This window comes from Anguilla rostrata, chromosome 9, assembly GCF_018555375.3.
Source record: "Anguilla rostrata isolate EN2019 chromosome 9, ASM1855537v3, whole genome shotgun sequence".
NCBI classification, from domain to species: domain Eukaryota; kingdom Metazoa; phylum Chordata; class Actinopteri; order Anguilliformes; family Anguillidae; genus Anguilla; species Anguilla rostrata.
In genome coordinates this window covers 27018340-27037704 of record NC_057941.1, presented here as the reverse complement: position 1 = coordinate 27037704, position 19365 = coordinate 27018340, and the positions used below count along the sequence as shown (strand labels likewise).

General features: G+C 45.0%; 1 protein-coding gene across 7 annotated transcripts in view; it reads left to right on the top strand.

Annotated features, from left to right (window-relative positions):
• Positions 1–2094: 2094 nt before the first annotated feature.
• LOC135263433 (rap1 GTPase-activating protein 2-like) overlaps positions 2095–19365 on the top strand; it is an 84163-nt gene continuing 66892 nt past the window's right edge. For 2 of the 7 annotated variants that reach the window (XM_064351434.1, XM_064351433.1), the window contains exons 1-2: positions 2095–2242; positions 7612–7728. In XM_064351434.1, coding sequence (XP_064207504.1) covers positions 2193–2242; positions 7612–7728 — 167 coding nt within the window. In that variant the 5' untranslated portion in view covers positions 2095–2192. Of the gene's footprint in view, positions 2243–5099; positions 5422–7611; positions 7729–9261; positions 9434–17089; positions 17271–17293; positions 17315–19365 lie in introns of those variants that run through there. The other 5 variants (XM_064351435.1, XM_064351436.1, XM_064351439.1 and 2 more) reach the window with 5 other exon arrangements.

Below are 19365 nucleotides of genomic sequence, written 5' to 3'. Positions count from 1 at the left end.
GTGGTCAGGGCCGTCCTGCAACGGTAGGGGCTCTTCCTCGCAGTTTGAGACTCTCTCTGTCTGGTCGGCCGGACTGTCTGGCGAGAGCTCCTGATGGAGCTCGGAACATGGCGGCAAGGCCTCACGTTCCCCTGACTGAGAGCGGGAACGAGAAGAGAGAAGGAGATACATGTTGAGGGAAATGGAGAGAGAGGAAGGGTGAAGAAGATGTGTTGGAAGAAAAGGGTGAAGACAGGGGCAGTATACCCATGGCAGTGTTTGAATTAGCCTGCAGCTTGCTTTCATTGTTCTGAATGTATAAGGTCTGTTCCAAATGTTTCAGTTCCCAATTTAAAAACATTGGCGCTTGCCTATTGAGCAGCTAAAGGGAGCACCATCTTACATCACCAAAAGATTATCCGATATAACATAAGGCACTGTCAGTTGAGATGATTAATGGGTTGTGATTGATTCTTACAGTGGTCAGTTGAGAAGAGTAACATGGTGTGATTGGCTCTGACCTGGCGGTGACTGATCGGCAGAAAGGCTGCTGGTTCTGGCTCTGACCTGGCTGTGCTGGTCTGCTCCGTGCTCCTCCGCTTGCTGCCATGGGTGGAGCTCCTCACCGCCCGGGCAAACACATCCGCACGGGGCGCAGCTGGCCGCCTCCTCAGTACTGCGTGTGTGTGGGTTTGTGTGTGTGGGTAAGTTGAGAGAGAGGGATTGTAATTATGTGTGCATTTGTGATGTGTAGGCGTGTGTTCGGATATACAAGTGTGAGAGATTGTTTGTGTTGAGTGTGTGTGTGTGTGTGTGTGTGCATGTGTATGCATACACATGTGTGTGCATGTGTTTATGTTTGTATCGATGTGGGAATGTGAGCGTGAGCATGTGTTGTGTAGTGAGAGAAACAGCAGAAAAAGAGGGCACAGTTGGAGTGCAGCATAGGTGGAGAAACGCACAGCTACTGTACTGTATGTCCTGCAGTCCCAACAGGCACACATGATCTCCACTCTCCTAACCTGACTGACATTCCCTCTCCAAAGACAGGATTAGAAAGCCACTGCACCGAAAAAGCAGTATGGTGGACTTCCCTGTGGGCAAGCGAAAGCCTCAAACTTAATCCAGACTGTTTTTCCACTTCCCTGCCCCTTAATGGCTCTAAGCGGTGCGGCAGTTTCCACAGGCCGCCTCCGAGCCCGGTCTCGGTTACAGCAGTCCCTGTCCTGTGAGGTTATCACGCAATCTCACCGGCGATTACGCCAAAACAGGCTCGCCTGTCACCGCTGCAATGGCGCAACGTGATCGACCCAATTAGAAAATCCCCAACACTATCATAGAACCCCGGTTCGGATCAGTTTAATGACCTTACCAGCAGCTACAAGCTTGGCTGTCCTCCTGTGTTGGTGCATCCCCCATGCTGATGAACGGCCGTCTGTCAGCGTGTGTGTGTGTGTGTGTGTGTGTGTGTGTGTGTGTGTGTGTGTTATTGTTTTCACTGTCCTCCTACGAAACGGAAACTGAGGCTGATTAATATTTAACGCGTCTGAATGGATCACAAGCAGATTTGCTGTAAAGTGTAAGAGCTGCGGGCAGAGGGGGGGGAGGGGCAGGGGAGTGGGGGGTGGGTGTAGGGTGTCACTTCAGTCTGGCAAACCGATCCCCAATCCCCCCCCCTCCCCCCCAGCCTGCCCGCTCCTTTTGGCAAGCCTGGTGTAAATATAACACCGGTTAAAATTTACGAAATGAAAACAAACAGCACAATATTAAGGCACGTTGCACTCTGTGTTAAGGATATAAAATTCGATCATACGTAACCATACGGACCAGTGTCCCCCATACATTTTTTGCAGCAGCAGCCCTGCAGCAGTCAACGTATAATTATGCGACAGGCTTCATGAAGGTGCGAGATGGATCGCTGTGAGCTTTTTCTGGGAAATTTATGCTGCAACACAATCGCGATTGACCCGCGGTTTGACCTGTTTTGTGGTGAGTCCCGAGTGCCAGCATCCAACGTTCTGCAGCTTTTCAGCTTGCAGCTCCCCTGCCCCTCCCACTCCCTCCCACTCCCTCTCTCTCTCTCTCTCTCCTCTCACCGGCTCCTTTTCTCTATCTCTCTCTCTATCTCTCCCTCCATCCCTCTTGGTTCGGAGCGCCTGTGGGAAGCGACTCCCGTTCAGCAGGAAGACTCGGACCGCGGGACGCGAGCGGGGATGGCATCGCGGCGGCAGCGCACCAAGGCTCGCTGGGAGCTGGTGAGGTGGTGAGTGTCCGCGGGAGGCCGCTGGGACTCTGCGGGATGGGGCTGGGGCTCGGGGAGGAGAGGGCGGTGCACGCGCGCGCGCACAGACGGGCCTGCCATCACTGCCCGTGGTGCACCACTCCACTCATGCACAGACATCTTTCGCTCATATTGACTCGCGTTGCATGGGAGTGATAGCCCTCCACAGAGGTGAGAAAGAATGCAGCCTTGCAGTTCCAAATGTTTCTATTCACACACCACCAACATTCACATATGTGTATATATACACACACACACACGCAAACACACACTCTGACCTTACATCAGTAGTGCAAACATGCAAACACACTCCGACAGACAGACAGATTCACTGCTTGCCCGTCTAACAAATTCTGTTTTTTCCTTTCTTGCTGATTATGCGATTGATTGCAGTTTTAGCTCAGTTTCATTTATCTGCTCATGCATTATGGAACTGCTGTGCTGATAATTCCTCTTGTTTCTCACACCATGAATTTCATGCTGTTGTGTTTTTGGCATAGTGCATTTCCATTCATCTGTGCTTTGGAGGGTCGATTTCAAAGTTTGAATGCATTTTGCTTGTTTTTCAATGGAAAGATATCTGCCTCCAGCCCTGCTTGGCCTTGCAGTTATATGCTTAGCATGCGTCGTGCAGAGGTCTTCAGAGTCATAACTCAACCATAATGTAAAATATTCTGTCGTCTACTGACCTCCCCAGGCTGATAGGTTCATAAACTTATTGGAAGAGTCTTTCATCCATTTGGCTTGCATTTTATCCTGTGATTTATGAATGATGAGGGCCATTACTGGCAAACAGTAGCCCTGATGCACCACACTTTTGTTTGTTCCTGCTGACGTGAAGAAGCTGGCTGTCGAAGTCATTGCGCTGACATAGCTAAATAACATTTTACAACACTATCAATGCCACCAACAAAATCAGATCTTTTTTATAGCTAAATAGTCATCCTGGCAGTGCTTTTGCTCTAAGACTGAGTGGTGTACTGTTTAAGTATCTGTTTGCGCTTGCACGTGTGTAGGTGTGTGTTTGCAAATGTGTGTGTTTGTGTGCGTGCGTGTGTGTGTGTTTGTGTGTAGACGTGTGTGTGGGTGTGCGTGTGTTTACGCATGCGTGTGTGTGCCCACGCATGTGTGGTTGTGTGTGAGTGCTGAGTCAGACAGGAAACATAAGAAACGAGTCTGGGTGGCGCAGATAAGGAAAGTGTGTGTGAGAGAGAAAAAGAAACAGAGAGAGCAAGAGAGAGATTGAGCACTGCAGCACCTATTCATCCCCTCCTCTTTTCTCACTGTCCTGACTCTTCTGCAGCCCAAGGAAACTTTTAAATAGGCAGCAGTTTCTGCTTATGCATTTACTTTCTGCAAATAATTAGTTATTGTTATTATTATTATTATTATTATTATTATTACTATTATTATTATTATTATTATTATTATTATTATTATATAAACTCACAAAAAGACAAGGAGATGCAACAACAGTTATTTCTTCATACTCTACAATAGCTATGCAATTTGATTTGTGTTCTTTTTCAAAATAATCATTATATACCTCTTTTAAACTTATTAGCAACAATCAATTTTGTCAAGTACAGAATGTGCCACATTTTTGTCATTCTCTAGTACGGTAACTGTAATTTGTGTTTCTACACTTGACCCCCTCTCCCAAAAAAAGCAAACCATGGCAGAGTGAAATCCTGTTGTACATCTGGGGTGTATTTTCAGTCCCCATCCAGCAGGTCGCAGCACATGACCTCCAAATTCCTTTCGTTTAAAAGATCTGTGGGCTCTGTCCTGCAACAGTTCATACTGCCTCCTGGTGTGTAGGCAGCGCTATTGCAGGCTGGTGCCATTGCAGGTGGTTGCATCTCCTCAGGAATGCTAAAGGAGTGCAGAGCAGTTTTGTGATATCATCAAGGACAGAATATCCGGTGGCTTTGTCCACATATCAGAGGCATGTCAACACTGAACCTGATGCTTATCCTCCTTTACAGCACCCAAAATTACAAGGGCCAATAAGGTACATGGGAAGACAAAAACTATGCACTTTTGTCCTCAATCCATCTTTAAATTATTGCACTAAATAGTCATTTAAAAAATCTTTAATCAATTTCTCGATCAATGTTTTAAGCTCATCGATCGTCTTTACTCTAAACGTGCAGTTTACAGGTGAATTAGTCATTAATGGATGGAGCTCTGTAACCACTGTCCTGTTATGGGTGTGGTGGGTGGTGTCTACAACGAACTGCTTCAAGCCACAGGAATGGAAAAGGAAATGTAGAAGATGTTCAAGCTGATGACTCACTCAGCTATTAGCTGCTTTCGTGTGAACTTTTGGCATTGAGAATTAAAGCTACTTAGAGAGCGTTAAAGCTAAATTAAAGCTATAGTAGAGTGTCAAGTCAAGTCAAGCGGAACTTAATCATAATTATCCCATTTAGGAAAATTATGGTTGCTGTTTCCATGCCTTTGAAACAGTCTAAAATATCGCGTGTGTGGGTGTGTCTGTGTGTGCGCGCGCGCGCGTATGTGTGCTACATTAGCACTAGTCTAACCCCTTCTGTCACCGCTGTTTCAAACACGAGTCTGAAAATGACATATCGAAAATAAACTGGTTCCTATTCTTGAACCCTTTTGACTACAGGCATAATCACTCTTTTGAAACACTTTTATTTACGCCGAATGCGTGTGCATTTATGCAAGCCCAACAACCGTTAGAAACGTAATTCATTATCTCAAATGTTCCTCCAGTTGCCACTATAATTTCTTGCCACTGGCTGGCAGCGTACTGGGCAGAAGTTATACGTTGAGTCGTTGCGGGTCCCATTGGCGATATTAAGAGACTGCTTCGCCTGTACCGGTTGGGAAAGCTTTTAGTTGGGTTCGTTTTGTTGCAGAGAATCTATACAAACTGGAGATAACAACATTGTTATCAAATTACATTCTTCTGTACACAATATGTTCGGCGTGTATGCAACGCGAAACGGACAAGAATGATAATTCCTCCGGAGAATTTCTAAGTGAACAATAGACATTCTGTCGAGGTTTTTCCGAGTTAATTAGCACGCTTTTGGGACTCAGACTCACTATGGATTTGGTTCGCTGGACAATCATTTCGACTTTATCGTGATGTGTGTGTGTCGTCTGTGGATTTCCAAAACGCAAAGGTGAGGATCCCCCAAGCTTGTTTTGCACCCTACAAAATAAGGAACCGTTGTTGTTAAACCACTGGCATCGTGAAATAGGTTATAGAACCGTGCGTTTCAGCACATTCAAAATGGTGTATTATGTGACCAGATTGACTGAAAATGCCACTGTGAAAAACAGAATGAATATAAATAAACCCGCCGGTGCGACTTAAGGGGATAATTCGCACTGTGAATACTTATAGCTGCTGCAATGAACCCCCATCGAGTCCCCATCTATCCTTCTGCATGTTTTCTGTTTGTCTGCCACCCCCCATCTACTTTAATGGATGGCTATCCAAAGATTTGCCTGTCCTTATTTCACATTCAATTTTGAGCGCAGCCATAGTAACGTGGTCTGTGCCGCCCGTCACCTTGTTCGCAGCCCTAACAAGCGCTTCATAGTTTTTTTTAGCCTTGTTTTTGCATATTATCCAAAACACAAATGAGGCAGAAGGTAAGAGTGGGGTGAGATACTATTGCTGTAATGCGGGCTGGGGCATACACTTCTGCTGATGTGCAATACATATTTATCAACAAAAAAGATAATAATAATAATAGTAATAATAATATGACAATCACAACAATGATAATCATTATTGTTGATATATTTCAACAACTTTTTTCTCATCTCATCTGGAATTTCCTTTGATCTGAATTTTTGATTTGAATTTCCTTTGAGTGTGATTGTAGAAACTTTGTGGTGACTACTTGACTCGGATGGTAATGTTCAATATGAGTGAGGTTTGGATTCTGCAATCAAGCCTGGCTGTGTTCTATCACCTGAATCTAATTATCAATTGAATTTGGTTCATTGGTTGATTGAGTGACTAAGGGGGGGATTGCTTTTTCACATGGGTATTATGGGTGTTTGATATCTTTTTTCATTAAATAAATGAAATAATAATTTAAAAAATGTGTTTTGTGTTTATTCACTTTCCCTTTAACATTACACTTTGTCTAAAGATCTGAAACCATTAAGTGTGACAAATAGACAATAATAGAAGAAATCAGGAAGGGGAAAAATAGTTTTCCATGACACTGTATTTATTGAATAAGCCTTTCATTCATTCATGTCTGTTTGGTTCTTACCCCTGCCTAAGCTGTCTCTTAGTAACACAGCATGGTGATGGCTCAGGGCGAGGCTGTGGCTGGGAGTGTGTTGTGAGCGCGCTCAGTCTGCAGCCCTACTGGATGAAGGAGTAGAGCCTCATCCCATCTCTTTATTACACTGGTCTAGCCTTTAGCCAATCATATTCACACTATCATCTCCTCCACTGGCTCCACTTCAGGCACTCAGCCCCACTGTGGTCCACTGGGGCAAATTAGACGGCAAACCCGACGTGTGTTTTACCAGATCTACGTACAGTCCTGTTACTCTGCAAGGGAATGTCCGCTGTCTTCACAGCAAACTGAAACGACTGGTGTGAGAATCAGATCTCTGATTATCTGACAAAAGGTCTAGACTCCGGTATTCTGTATTGAAGTAGTTTACTCCAGCGTTGTCTTGCCAAAAGGCCTTTTAGTTGAATGGTTTTGTCCATGTGTTGTTTACGCACATACACACAATCACGCACATACAGACATGTGCATGTGCAAGCTCTGTATGCTTGTGTTCTCCTTCTCGGGAGAGGAGGTCTGTGGAGAGGGGGTGTATTTTGTGAGAGCGTGTGTGTGTGCCTGTGCATGTCAAATTTGTGTGTGTGTGTGTGTGTACGAGTGTATTTTTGCATGTGTGAATGGGTGGCATCATTTCCCTCGTTCTGACTGCAGTGGTATATGAGCAAGCTGCCGCCTGTGCCTAACAGGATTAGAGGCTGAGAGGGAGAGATCTCAGAAGCACAAAGATTCACACCGGAAGATTTAAGCTTCTTCCAGAGATTTTTTTCGGAATTTGTAAATGAGCAGCCAGGAACAGGATAACAAATCCTTTCAAGATTTCTGATGCTGTGGAATGAATCAATGCTTTGGTGGAAAGCGCTGGGGTCAGAACTTTTCTGAGCAAGGTGTATTTTATTATCTGAATTGCACAATGAAATTTGACTGTCTTTTCCTGATCATTGATTTTAATCAAGTCTCTTACTGGTTTTTCTGTGTGTTTCTGTGGTTTTACCTTGTGATGTATGAGTCTTTCTGGCTTTGCCATGTAATAATGGCTTGTCCTTCCTGCAGGTACGTCCAAGAAGGAAAATTTAAAGTGGAGGAGCGGACATTGTCAGCATTCCAGTGGCTCTACTCGCCCTACCAACATCGCATCGCTAGCCGCTCAGACGGACAGTCGCCAGACCGGTACAGCACTCGCTCACAAACGTGCAAACACACGTACTGTAGATGCACGTATACATAAACACACAAACACTCAAACAACACACAGCAGCCCACAATTGTGCTGTGTGTGTATGCGTATGTTTATGTGTTTGCCTGTGTGTGTGTGTGTGTGTGTGCGCGTGTGTGTGTGTTAGGGATCGTAGCTACCGGAAGACTTACAGAACTCACAGTGCACTTTTAGCAAGGGTTTCCTTGGTAACCTGGGGATCTGCACCAATTAAGGCTCGCCAACACAAGACAAGACCACTGTGTGGAAACCAACGCTGAGGAAGCATATCATTTAATAAGTGAGTGTATTTAGCGGCTAAATAAATGAAGGCTATGTTCAGCTGCGGCGCAGCATCATCAGGCACGATTAGATGAAATGGACCTTTGAGCCTCCCTGTGTGCAGTATGTGCCCCCCCTTTCCCCCTCCCCCTGGGATAGAGACAGCAGGGTTGTGGGAGGGGGTGGGAGGCACAGCGTCATCAACATGGAGCTGTCGTGCAGATCAGTGCTCCTCCATTCGGGCAGGAGGTGCTGGTAACAGAGCTAAAGGGGATGACTGCAGTTGGATCGAGCGGACAGATCCATGGACCTACTGGTGGGATGTAGACTCTCCTGACTGCGTGTGCCTCAGTGTGTTTGCACGTCTGAGAGACAGAGCATGCTTTTGTGTGACCACGTGTGATTATGTGAGTGTGTATGTGGGCATGTTTGAGTGTGTGTGTGTGTGCAGGTTTGTGCTTGTTTGTGTGTGAATATGTGTACCTTTGTGAATGGTGTGTGTATGTTTTGTATTTCTGTGTGCGTGTGTACGTTGGTATGTATGTTTGTGCCTGTGTGTGTGTGCGCCTGTGCATGTGTGTGTATCTGTTGGTGGTTGTGTGTGTGTGCTCATGTGTGCATGTACATGTGTGTGTTTGTGTGTGTGTGTGTGTCTGTGTGTTTCTGTATGTATTTGTGTGTGTGTGTGTTTGTGTGTGCGTGTGTGTGTGTGTTTCTGTGTGTGCGTGTGTGTGTGTGTTTCTGTGTGTGCGTGTGTGTGTGTGTGTGTGTGTGTGTGTGTGTGTGTGGTTGGTGTGTGTGTGTGTTTCTGTGTGTGTGTGTCTGTGTCTGTACGTGTGTGTGTGTGTGTGTGTGTGTGTGTCTGTGTGTGTCTGTACATACATGTGTGTGTGTGTGTGTGTGTGTGTGTTGTTGCTTGTGCTCCCAGCTCAGAGTGCAGGGACATTTGCTCTCCAGGGTGTGTAACATATCCAGCTCTCTAACCTCATTATGTCAGCAGTGTGGCGCCGGAGCCCCTGCATATTTAGCCCACCCTGAGGGCCGTTCCTTCACCCTGTCACCACGCGTCCACCAGCTGCTGACCCCCAGCCACGCCCCCAACGCTCCCTCCATTCATCCCACAGTCTCGCGCTCGCGTTCATCTCCTGTCGCTCTCTCTCATCCTCAACATCCATCCCCCTCCCTCTTTACCCTCCGCTTCTCCCCCCTCGCTCTGCCCTTCCCTCTCCCTCTCCCTCTCTCTCTCTCTCTCTCTCTCCCTCCAATCCTCTCTCTCCCTCACACACACAACCTCCCAGCCTTTCCTCTGCAGCTGCATGTCTGATGTTGAGGCAGTGATTTCACAGAAATGTTCGCTCCCTCCGTATCGGCTTGCAAAGAGTCCTCGGGGGACGCAAGGTAAGGTGTTACCGCGGTAGTGAATTAGTGATGCGTGGTGGTGCTCTTTTTTTCTCCCTGGATTTGGGAGTGGTCAGCGCGAGTTTGTGCAAGCACTTTATTAAACTGTTGCTGAGCGTCTCTGTACCGTTTGATGGGGCGCCAGGTGGAGCTGTGATTGGAGACGTATGTCTCATCTGGCAGTGCGTTTTCAGGGGAACGGAATACAGTGATTTTGGGGCACGTAATTCCACCTGTAACTATTTGACTGTGTCTCAGTAGGCTGCGACAGTGTCTGGCAGTTTTGTTGTGGGCTCACACACGCACAAGTGTAGCTTTTTAACTGCTGGGGCTTGTGACAAAAAAGCAGTATGTTTGGTCTGCTGTGTATTTATGTTTGTGTGTGTATGCGTGTATGTGTGTACGTGTGCGTGTGTCTCTGTCTGCGTGTCTGTGTCTGTGTTAATGGATGTCATTTAAAACAACGTTAGCCAGTGACTGATGTTTCCACGGTTTGACTTAGCCTAGAGAAAATCTGGAGAGATTCCAGAGGATTTCAGCAAGTTCAGTTTTGGCGTTGTTTTGTGCTTTGTCTGTGCCTATGTTGTCTGTGTGTTTCGGTTTGTATCTTTGTGTTTGTGTGGAAATCTGCCTCATGGGGTTTTGCATACATACCCATTCGGCGTGGAATTAAATCAACTGAAACAGTCTTGCAGGCATCAAGGGCACCAGACTCGCATTATTCCTTACTTTAATGGAGATAATTGTTATTTCGTTGGAGGCTTTTTATTTTGGGGAGCTTAGTAGATAAATCTTGTTGTTTTTTTTGTTAAACTCAGCTATACGCTGGTTATTCCAGGCTCCCTTTCAGCCCAGGTCCAGGTCCAGCTGAGCTTATTCTACTTGATGGAATAGGGCTGTTCTTTCTTTGATCATCTACAGTACACAGGTCTATCAGATGGACTGTTTGTGTGGAATAATGGTATGGTAATTCCTCTTGAAAGCTCTCAGACCATTAGCCTGATCTTGATTGAAGTAGTTCTCCCTCCTCCTGTCTTTGTAGATTCACTCCCTCCCACTCCTGGTCTTCTCTCACTTTTCCTCTTGAACGGGTCTATCTACCCCATCTTCTTCTTCTCCTTTTCCCCCCCTTTTTCTCCCCTCTCTCTCTCTCTCTCCCTCTCTCCCAGTGTCTTCCCTCTGATTACCTCCCCTGTATTTGTCATGCTGTCAACTGATTTATGAGCCACTTAATTCTCTGATCCCATCTAGTCTCCTCTGCTCTCCTCTCCTCTCCATTCCTCTCCTCTCCACTTTCTTCTCCACTCCTCTTCTATTTCCTCTTTTTTTCCTCTTCTCTTAGACTCTTCACTTCTCAACCCCAGTCCCACCCTAACTCCGCAAAATGAATCTCCCTTGCCCGTTTGTCTCTCAGACCTCTCTGCTCCCTTCTCCTTCACACCCTCGATTCCTCCGCTCGGCCCAGTGAGCAGGCGCTCTGATGAAGAGCCGTGGGGACTGCAGGGCCCCCGGCCTGTCGCTCTCTTTCAGCCGCGCCCTCCTGCGCGTGTCTGTCTGTCCCTGCTCTGGAGTGCTTTACCTCAGCTGACTCCCCCAGCCTTGCGGCACGCGTGCCTGCCCTGCCCCGGCCCCGCCCTTCCCCGGGGGGCCGCAGGAGCGCGCGACCCCGTCCACCGCGGAGCGCCAGGGAGCGGTCGGCGGCTTTTATCTCCGCCGATGCGCAGAACGCTCGGAGCAGGAGCGGGCGCGGGGAGAGGCATCGGCGAAAGGAGCGAGGAGGGAAACGTATGCCACGCGTGGGCGTGCGACAGCGAGAGAGTGGGCGTGCGAGCGCACGCTCTGTCACGCAAAATCTGCTCAGAGCCAGGAGATGCAGCATAACAGCACTGCGAGACACAGAAAGAAAGAAAGAAAGAGGGATACGGGGGTGGGGGATATATAAAACATGAGGTGAGGCAGGAAAGAAGGAATATTTATTCAAATCCTTAATTTATTTAACCAGGTCGGTCATCTTAGAGCGCAGTTCTGTTTTGCAGTGATGACTTGGGAAATAAAAGTGGGTAGGTAATGTGCAGAAATAGGGGGAGATTAGATTAGGCCAGATGAAGGAAGCCAGTTTCTTGTGGGAATTTGACCAGGAAACCGGAGTTAACACTCCTACTCTTTCAAAAAATGCCATGGGATCTTTAATGGCTGCAGTGAGTTAGAACCTCAGTTTAATGTCTCATCTGAAGTACAACGTGTTCTACAGCACAGTGCCTGCATCACTGTGCTGGAACACTGATTTTCTGTTTGGTCCAGAATGAAGAGTGCCCCCTACTGGCTTCGAAACACATCTTCCAGCAGCAGCATAGTTTCCCCAGGGGTATCTTATGTAAGTACCAACCAAGCCCACACCTGTTTAAATTAAGCATATAGCCATGCAGGGAGTACAGCGTGGGCATAACAATTAAGCAGATTTGAAATAGAATTTGAGAGAGGGAACGGGGGGGAGAAGGAAAAAGAGAACATGTGAGAGAGAGGAGAGAGAGTGAGTGAGTGGAAAGTGAAGAGAGGAAGTGAGAGAGCAAGCATAAGACAAAGAAAGGTGGATGAGGGGAGGTGATGCAAAGACATTTTTTGGGAAAGAGGTAGAGTAGAGAAGGTTAAATGGCAGACTAAATGAGCTGTGAGGTACGAGGGTTGCCCTTAATTCATTTCGCTGCTTCATTCCAAATGAATGATGTAATGACAGAACTTCAGCAGGAATCTTGTTTGAAACAGCAAAGGGTACTGCCTCATTAATGCCCAGTGAGTGTGCTGTCCTTCCCAAGCTGCCTACAGCAGCACAACATCCTTTCCAACATCCTTCTCTCACTTTTTGATGCTCGCTGTAGCTCTGTATTCATTTTCACTAATCATCGTGGACATTTGGCAAGCGTCTGACTTCCTGTCATGGACAGTAACAGGACCGTACAGAGACCTGACAGTTATAATGCTCTCAAGTGCAACAAAGATAAAACATATAATAGTATATGAACAAAGAAAACGGTATATAAACAATAAAGCTAGTGCACTGAGATTGCAACTCTGTTTAAACATTGAATAGAATATTGTTATTGAAAGAGACTTGAAATCTGTCTCAGTGTGCTGATGTTTTCCTACTTCAGCCAAGCAGTACAGGTGCTTTGGGGCCACGTGCAACACTCCCTGAACAACTCTACTCTCCACACAGGGGCTGCTGGGTGCGTCAGAACCCTGCCCTTGTAGAACAGTGTTTCCGAAAGAAACCTCTGCTCAGTCCGGTTAGTCCCGACCAGATTCACAGATGGAACTTCATAATGACAACAGGCACATGACTGACACAACCCCAGATTATTGGTTTATTACTCTGACACGCTCATTTCCTGAAGACAGTAGTTCTGGTGAGGGGTCAAGTCGTAGGGACACGCAGATGCCTATGTACATCACAGGGAGGTGAAACCTAGGAAGCGCAAATGTTTCCTCAGTAAACACAAAAGAACGTACAGCGACCGCATTCCTGACACTACTTTAAACAGGAACGGCTGTGGTAGCTTTCTCACCTAGTTGGTTTGGGGTGTTTCTTTTTTTTTTTTTTCCAAACCCTGGTGTGTTTGCCCACTTGATGTGGTTTGTTCAGGCAAGATCCGTGGTGTGGTTTATTAACTGTGGCGACACAATCTGACCTGAATTCTGGAAACCGCTCAATATATGTGCTTTGAATTGAAGGCAGGCGCTGAGCTAGCTTGGAGATGTAACATTATTTATTATGTTTAATACCAGTGCTGTGCTAAGCATTTGAAATCACATTGCTGACAAAAATTTTGACAAGCATGTCAGCTGTGTGATTTTAAATGCTGAGCATTTCAATTACATTGGAAGTCAAATAGAACTATACAATGTGTGTGTGTGCGTGCGTGTGTATGTGTTTGTGTGTATGTGTGTGTGTGTGTGTTTTGTAATACTATGGCACTGACTGCACTCCAGCTTACCATTAGATCATGGCTGATCTCTGATGCCTTCTGGTAGCAGTGGGTCTTTGTTGAGTACTACAGTGTAAAGCAATACATGTTTTTTGCTGGTAAGAATACCTAAGAAAATTTTGTCCCTGGACTGACATCAGAAATGGCTGTTTTGTTGAGAGATTACCAAGATAATTTCTGTCCAAAAAAAGAGTGATCTGCATATCATTATAGTTTGTGTGTTTAAATTGTGGTTTACTTGAAATTGGGTGGTGCATTGCCTGATGGAACCTGAAGAAAAAATACCAAGTGCCAGCAAAAGTGCTTAAACTGATTCAGACCAAAACAAGCATACAGTATGTGGGAAAGTCCTAAATTCTCCCCTTGCATGGAATCAAAATCAAAATAGAATAGAATTAATTTTAATCGAATAACTTTGTTTTTTCCAATTGGGAACTTCAGGTGAGGTACAGTAGCTGGCATATAAGATATTAAATAATCAATTTACATAAATTACATGAAATACAATTACAGAAATCATATTACTGTTATTACAAATGAGAAATTCAGAATTCTATTAAGGAAATTCAAGTAAGAACTTCCATGCATAAATTACATAGAGCAGCACCAGTTTGTGAGTCTGTTTGAGGGGGAGGGCAGGACGGGGTTACTCTCTCCCAGGAACAGACTTGAGTATTAGGGATGGAGAATCAGGTAACTGATGGCTGAATGCACAATTGCAATTTTTACCTGAACTGTCATTAGTTATGGTATGATTCAGTGCAACAAGGGCATTAGTCTACCAAGGTGGGGCAATGAAAATGCTCCTTAGATACAAAGCCAGCTCATTTAGAATTCACTCCCTCATTTCCATTCTTCCCTTGGGCATACAGTACTGCAACATCCCTAAAATTACATACATTAAAACTGAGATGAACGGCATGATTGATATTCTCTCTCTCGCTTTCTCACTCTCTCTTCCTGTTCAATTCAGTTTTTTCAGTTCAGTTATGTTTTATTGGCTGGGGAACCAGATCAGTACAGCTGAAGCATAAAAAACATTTGAAGTCAGATTTAAAAATATATATATAATATATATATAATATATAATAAATATATATATATATATATATATATTTGTTTAAATATGAAAATGCCAAATGTAATTATGATTTATAAGTGATATTATGGATCACTTCTAAACAATAGTGACAGTTATAGAATCAGGGATATCTGAAAAACAATGAGAGAGAGAGAGAGAGAGAGGCACTCTGGATCAAAGTCAAAGTGGATCAATATCCACCATAAATGCCTGAGGTCTTCAAACGCCTCCCCCCATTTGCTTTCTCCATATGCCCCCCTCCTACCCTGCTTTTGTTCCACTCCCTGCCATGAACCCATCTGACCAGCACTACCCTCTTTCACTCTTTTTTTTCTTCCTGTTTCTGCTGGTCCTTCTTCCTGCTGAGCACAGTGCAGTCTTCCATTACCCAGAAGCCATCTGAATGCTACTGTCGTGACTGCTGTCCAGTTCTGCAGTCTGTCCCTGTCTGGCTGCTTCTTTCTTGCTCAAATGAACCAAAGCTGCTTTCGTTAAATCAGTCAGCAGTGCCTTTGCTAAGGCATGGTCATACATTTGTACAGTAGTAAATTTGTGTGGGTGGTATTCAGAAATAACTTTAATCTTCCAGAAAAAAAAAGATTTTCTTTAGTGTGTGTGTGTGAGTTATGAATATTATTGATTACATCATTTTTATCTTCATCTTTGCAATGTATGTGTATTTGTAACAAAATAATGAACAAGAATTCATGAATAAATAAATGAAATAATGCTGAAGATTCCTGATGCGGGAGGAAGCTCTGGAATGAGGGATAAGAACTATAATTGGGCATTTCAAATTAGGAGAGGGGAAAAAGTGAAATAAACAGCTGTTTAAATAGCTACTATTACTATTGTTGTTGCCATGATAAATAAATAGGTTTTTTACTATTGGCGCAACATATAAACTAAAAATGATAGGAAGTCAACACTATTGCGCCCTCTTGGGGCTTTTATGGGAACTACAGGTTCACGGGGGTTGCCATCTGTGCTGGATTACTTCCTCCTCCTCTTGCTGTTGTGTTTGCTTGTGTTCATCCTGTGGACATAGCAGGGAGAGGACATGGCAGAGAGAGGGCAGACGGACACCTAGCCTGTGTGCTCTCTCTGCAGAGCCTTTGGTTGCTCGCTCTGCAGGCACGGCTGCCTGCAATGCAAACACAATATCGGTGAGCAAATAGCAGGTGCCAAAGCACATTTGTAGACTGAAAGAAGCAATGAATTTACTTCTCCCTCAAAACTGAGACATTGAGAGGGGTTGGGGGGGGGGGGAATCCCTACTGAATCCCTGTTCTTTTTTTTGCCATTTTTCCCATTTTGGTAAATGGAATGCATTTATATAGCGTTTTTATCCAAAGCGCTTTACAATTGATGCTTCTCATTCACGCATTCACACACACACACCAACGGTTAAAGGCTGCCATGCAAGGTACCAATCAGGGAGGGAGGGGGATTGAACCGGCAACCCTCAGACAACCGCTCTTACCTCCTGAGCTATGTCGCCCCATTTTCTCCCCAATGTAGTCGTTATACCAATTCCCCGTGTGAATGACGGTCCTGGTTGATGCGCTATCCTCTGTTGGTCTGGGGAGGGTGTAGACTACCACATGCCTCCTCCGATACATGTGGAGTCGGCAGCCACTTCTTTTCACCTGACAGCGAGGAGTTTCACTGGGAAAGCATAACGCGTGCGGAGGTTCACGCTATCTCCCCCAGATCCCCTCCCAGCTGAACAGGTGCCCTGACCAACCAGTAGGAGTCACTAATGCAATGATCAGGACTCATAGCCTCACCGGCTTCCTACCCACGAACACTGCCAATTGTGTTCGTAGGAACATCTGACCAAGCCGGAAGTACCGCTGCCGGGGATTGAAGCCCGTTCTCTGCGGTGGTAGGCGAGTGCTTATACCTCTACACTACCCAGACGGCCCCTGAATCCCTAATCTACCTGAATCACAGCAAATTCAAATTGGAGAGGAAGGGTACTGCCAAAACTTGGCCGTAAAATTTGTAGCAACTTGCTTCAACAGTTGCGACCCTTAATAATCATTAATTTAATTAATGCTGATTGTAAATGTTCTTTTTTTATTATTATTTTTAATCTAATAATGTTGCATTGTACATACAGGTTTATATGTATTGTAATTGTAAAGCAAAAATGATAAAACATTGTAATGTTTTTGTAAAGCTTTGGGAACACATACTGAATTATGTAATGCCAATAAAGCATTGAATAGAGAGAGAGAGAGAGAGAGAGAGACGGAGAGACAGATAGACAAAGAGTGTGTGTATATGTGAGAGAGATCATCTGTGCCGGATATTGGATAGAGATGATAATGGGTGGAAATGCTGGCTCTACATATGTATGATATCCTTGTCTTTATCATGACATTATAATTATGAACATTGTAATTGCAGAGACTTCTTTCAACAATGTGTCAGTATGAGTATCTCTTGTACACAAAAATATGCACTATATATAATTAAAAAATGTGTTTGCAATGAAGCGAATTGAATTGAGAGAGCGAGAGAGTGAGAGAGAGATCCTCCCTCCTTCGTTACTCCTCCCCCTCCCTCTTCCCTCCTCCCCTCCGGGTGAGGGGTGGGGAAGTGTGTGTGTGTGCGTGTGCGTGCGTGTGTGAGCACGACGCGCAGGTGAGAGACCCACGCGCTGACTCTGAGAACGCAGGGACGGACCCTGGGAGACGCACGGCTGCGGGAAAAACGGAAGCATGCTGAGGAGGAAGAGGAGCGTGTCTTTTGGGGGGTTTGGCTGGTAGGTTAGCTTTAAAGCCTGGTGTGACAGGGAAACCCAAGGGGGTGAGCACGGTTAAACAGCTCTCTCTCTCTCTCTCTTTCTCTCTTTCTCTCTTCCTCTCTCTCTCTAAATCTCTCTCTCTCTCTTTCTCTCTCTCTCTCTCTCTCTACTGCAAAATTACAAATATATGCCAAAGATGACATGGGTAATTTCTGTGTGTGTGTGTGTGTGTGTATGTGTGCAATTCTGACTGCTTCTTGCTCAGAGTGGACAGAGAACCCGCTTGAAATGCAAAAATGTACATTTACATGGTCTATCTGTCATCTCATAACGCTTGGTGTTATTTGTTGTATTTTTTAGGTGTTTGATTTTTATGCCACATGATTTTCTTCTGTTTGCTTAGTGCTCACAGAACAGAGTAGTAAAAGGGCGATGCTTTAAAGTTGTGTTCTTAATACAGAGCCCTATGGCATCTGTGTGTGTGTGATGTTTCGGAAGCTACCTTTCCAAATCATTGTGTGGTTATGCGTGTTCAAGGTTAACAAAATTCATTAATTTGCGCTGTCATTTTAAGGTTTAAAATAGAAATGATCTTCTTGAGTAAGAGAGAGAGAGAGAGAGAATGTGTGTGTGAGAGAGAGATAATCTGTGCAGGTTATTGAATAGCGATGATCATGGCTGGATACGTAAGTAAGTATTGTCTCACTGTTATCTTTATCAGTACATTATAAATATGAACATTTTTAAAAGCAGAGAGTAAGAGGAGATTTTATGTGTGAGGGTCTGATACATCTAGTTCCCTGGCACCTGGACACTCAGATCTCAGAAGATCTCAAGATGCTCTTGCCTTCCCATCCGGAACAGCACTTAGACGTGCCAGCTTAGGCTGTTCAGATTCACTGAGGGGCAGGTCATGGAACCCTAGCCATTCTGGCATGCCTCTTATTGCTGGTAAACTGTCTTTTCTGGCCTGCATCTCTTACAGTAGCTTCTGTCTGAAATTCAGGATTGAATTGCCGCTATTTGCCGTTGACTGATCTTTGCTTGATGCAATTGGCTAAAAAGTATTGGCTAACAGCCTAAAAGTTGGTGGGTTCATCATTAAGAACTACACTGCTTTTGGCAGGCTTATAGCAGATATTTGTAAACCAGGCATACGATGTTAGGGGTTCACGAAAAGCTCATAATTAGCCCCCCGACCCAACCATGTCAGGCTGCTGTGCGTTAGAGGCTGAGTTGGACTGGACTTGGACACACTGGAATGAACTGGGAAGAACTGGACTGAACTTGATTACATTGGTCCGGACTGAACTTGATTAGAATGGACTGTGTTGCACTGGACTGCACTGAAGCATGATAGGAACAAAGTGGATTACACTACAAGCCTGCGTTTGATAAGACTGGACTGGACTGAACTTGATTGGTATGGGGTAGATTAGACTGGAGCGGGCTGTGCTGGGCTTGGTTGTTCTGGGTTTGCCCGAACAGGCAAACCCAGAACCATTATTTTTAAAGTCTGAAAAATCCCTACGCTAAGCTTTTTACCTCCATCTCAGCGTCCATGCACTTGGGAGAAAAAAAAATTCAAGTATTTGAATTATTTGACTAATGTGAGAGTCTGGGATGAGACGTTTCAGTGAAAAAATTATTCAAAATAATTTCTTTTAATTTTATTGAATGTGCCTTGCAGTATAGGTTTCAGTATAGTAGCACATGGTTCTTGAGATTAAGACCAGAGACTCATGTCCCCTCCGTGGGACAAAGTGAATTGTTGGACCTTCGGAGGATAGAGCACAACAGTAGTTTGAAGATATGCCTCAGTGAGCACAGACTGGTACAGACTAATTGATGTACGCAATGCTGTCTGTCTCAAGATGGCATTAAGCCCATAAGCAGTTAAGCAGCAGTTTTTCAATCCTTTTTTTAAGTACTTCTCTCTGTGTGAGAAGGCCCAGGGGTTGAAAACAACGCAATCAATAATTCAAGCGAAAGGGAATGTTTTAATTTGGATTATTTTCTGCCCCATATATTGCACTGTTCGTCTGTCTCTCTCACTTTACTTCAGACCCTCCCTGCTGCCTTTCAGAGTTATCTTCTGTCCCTCCCCACCCTC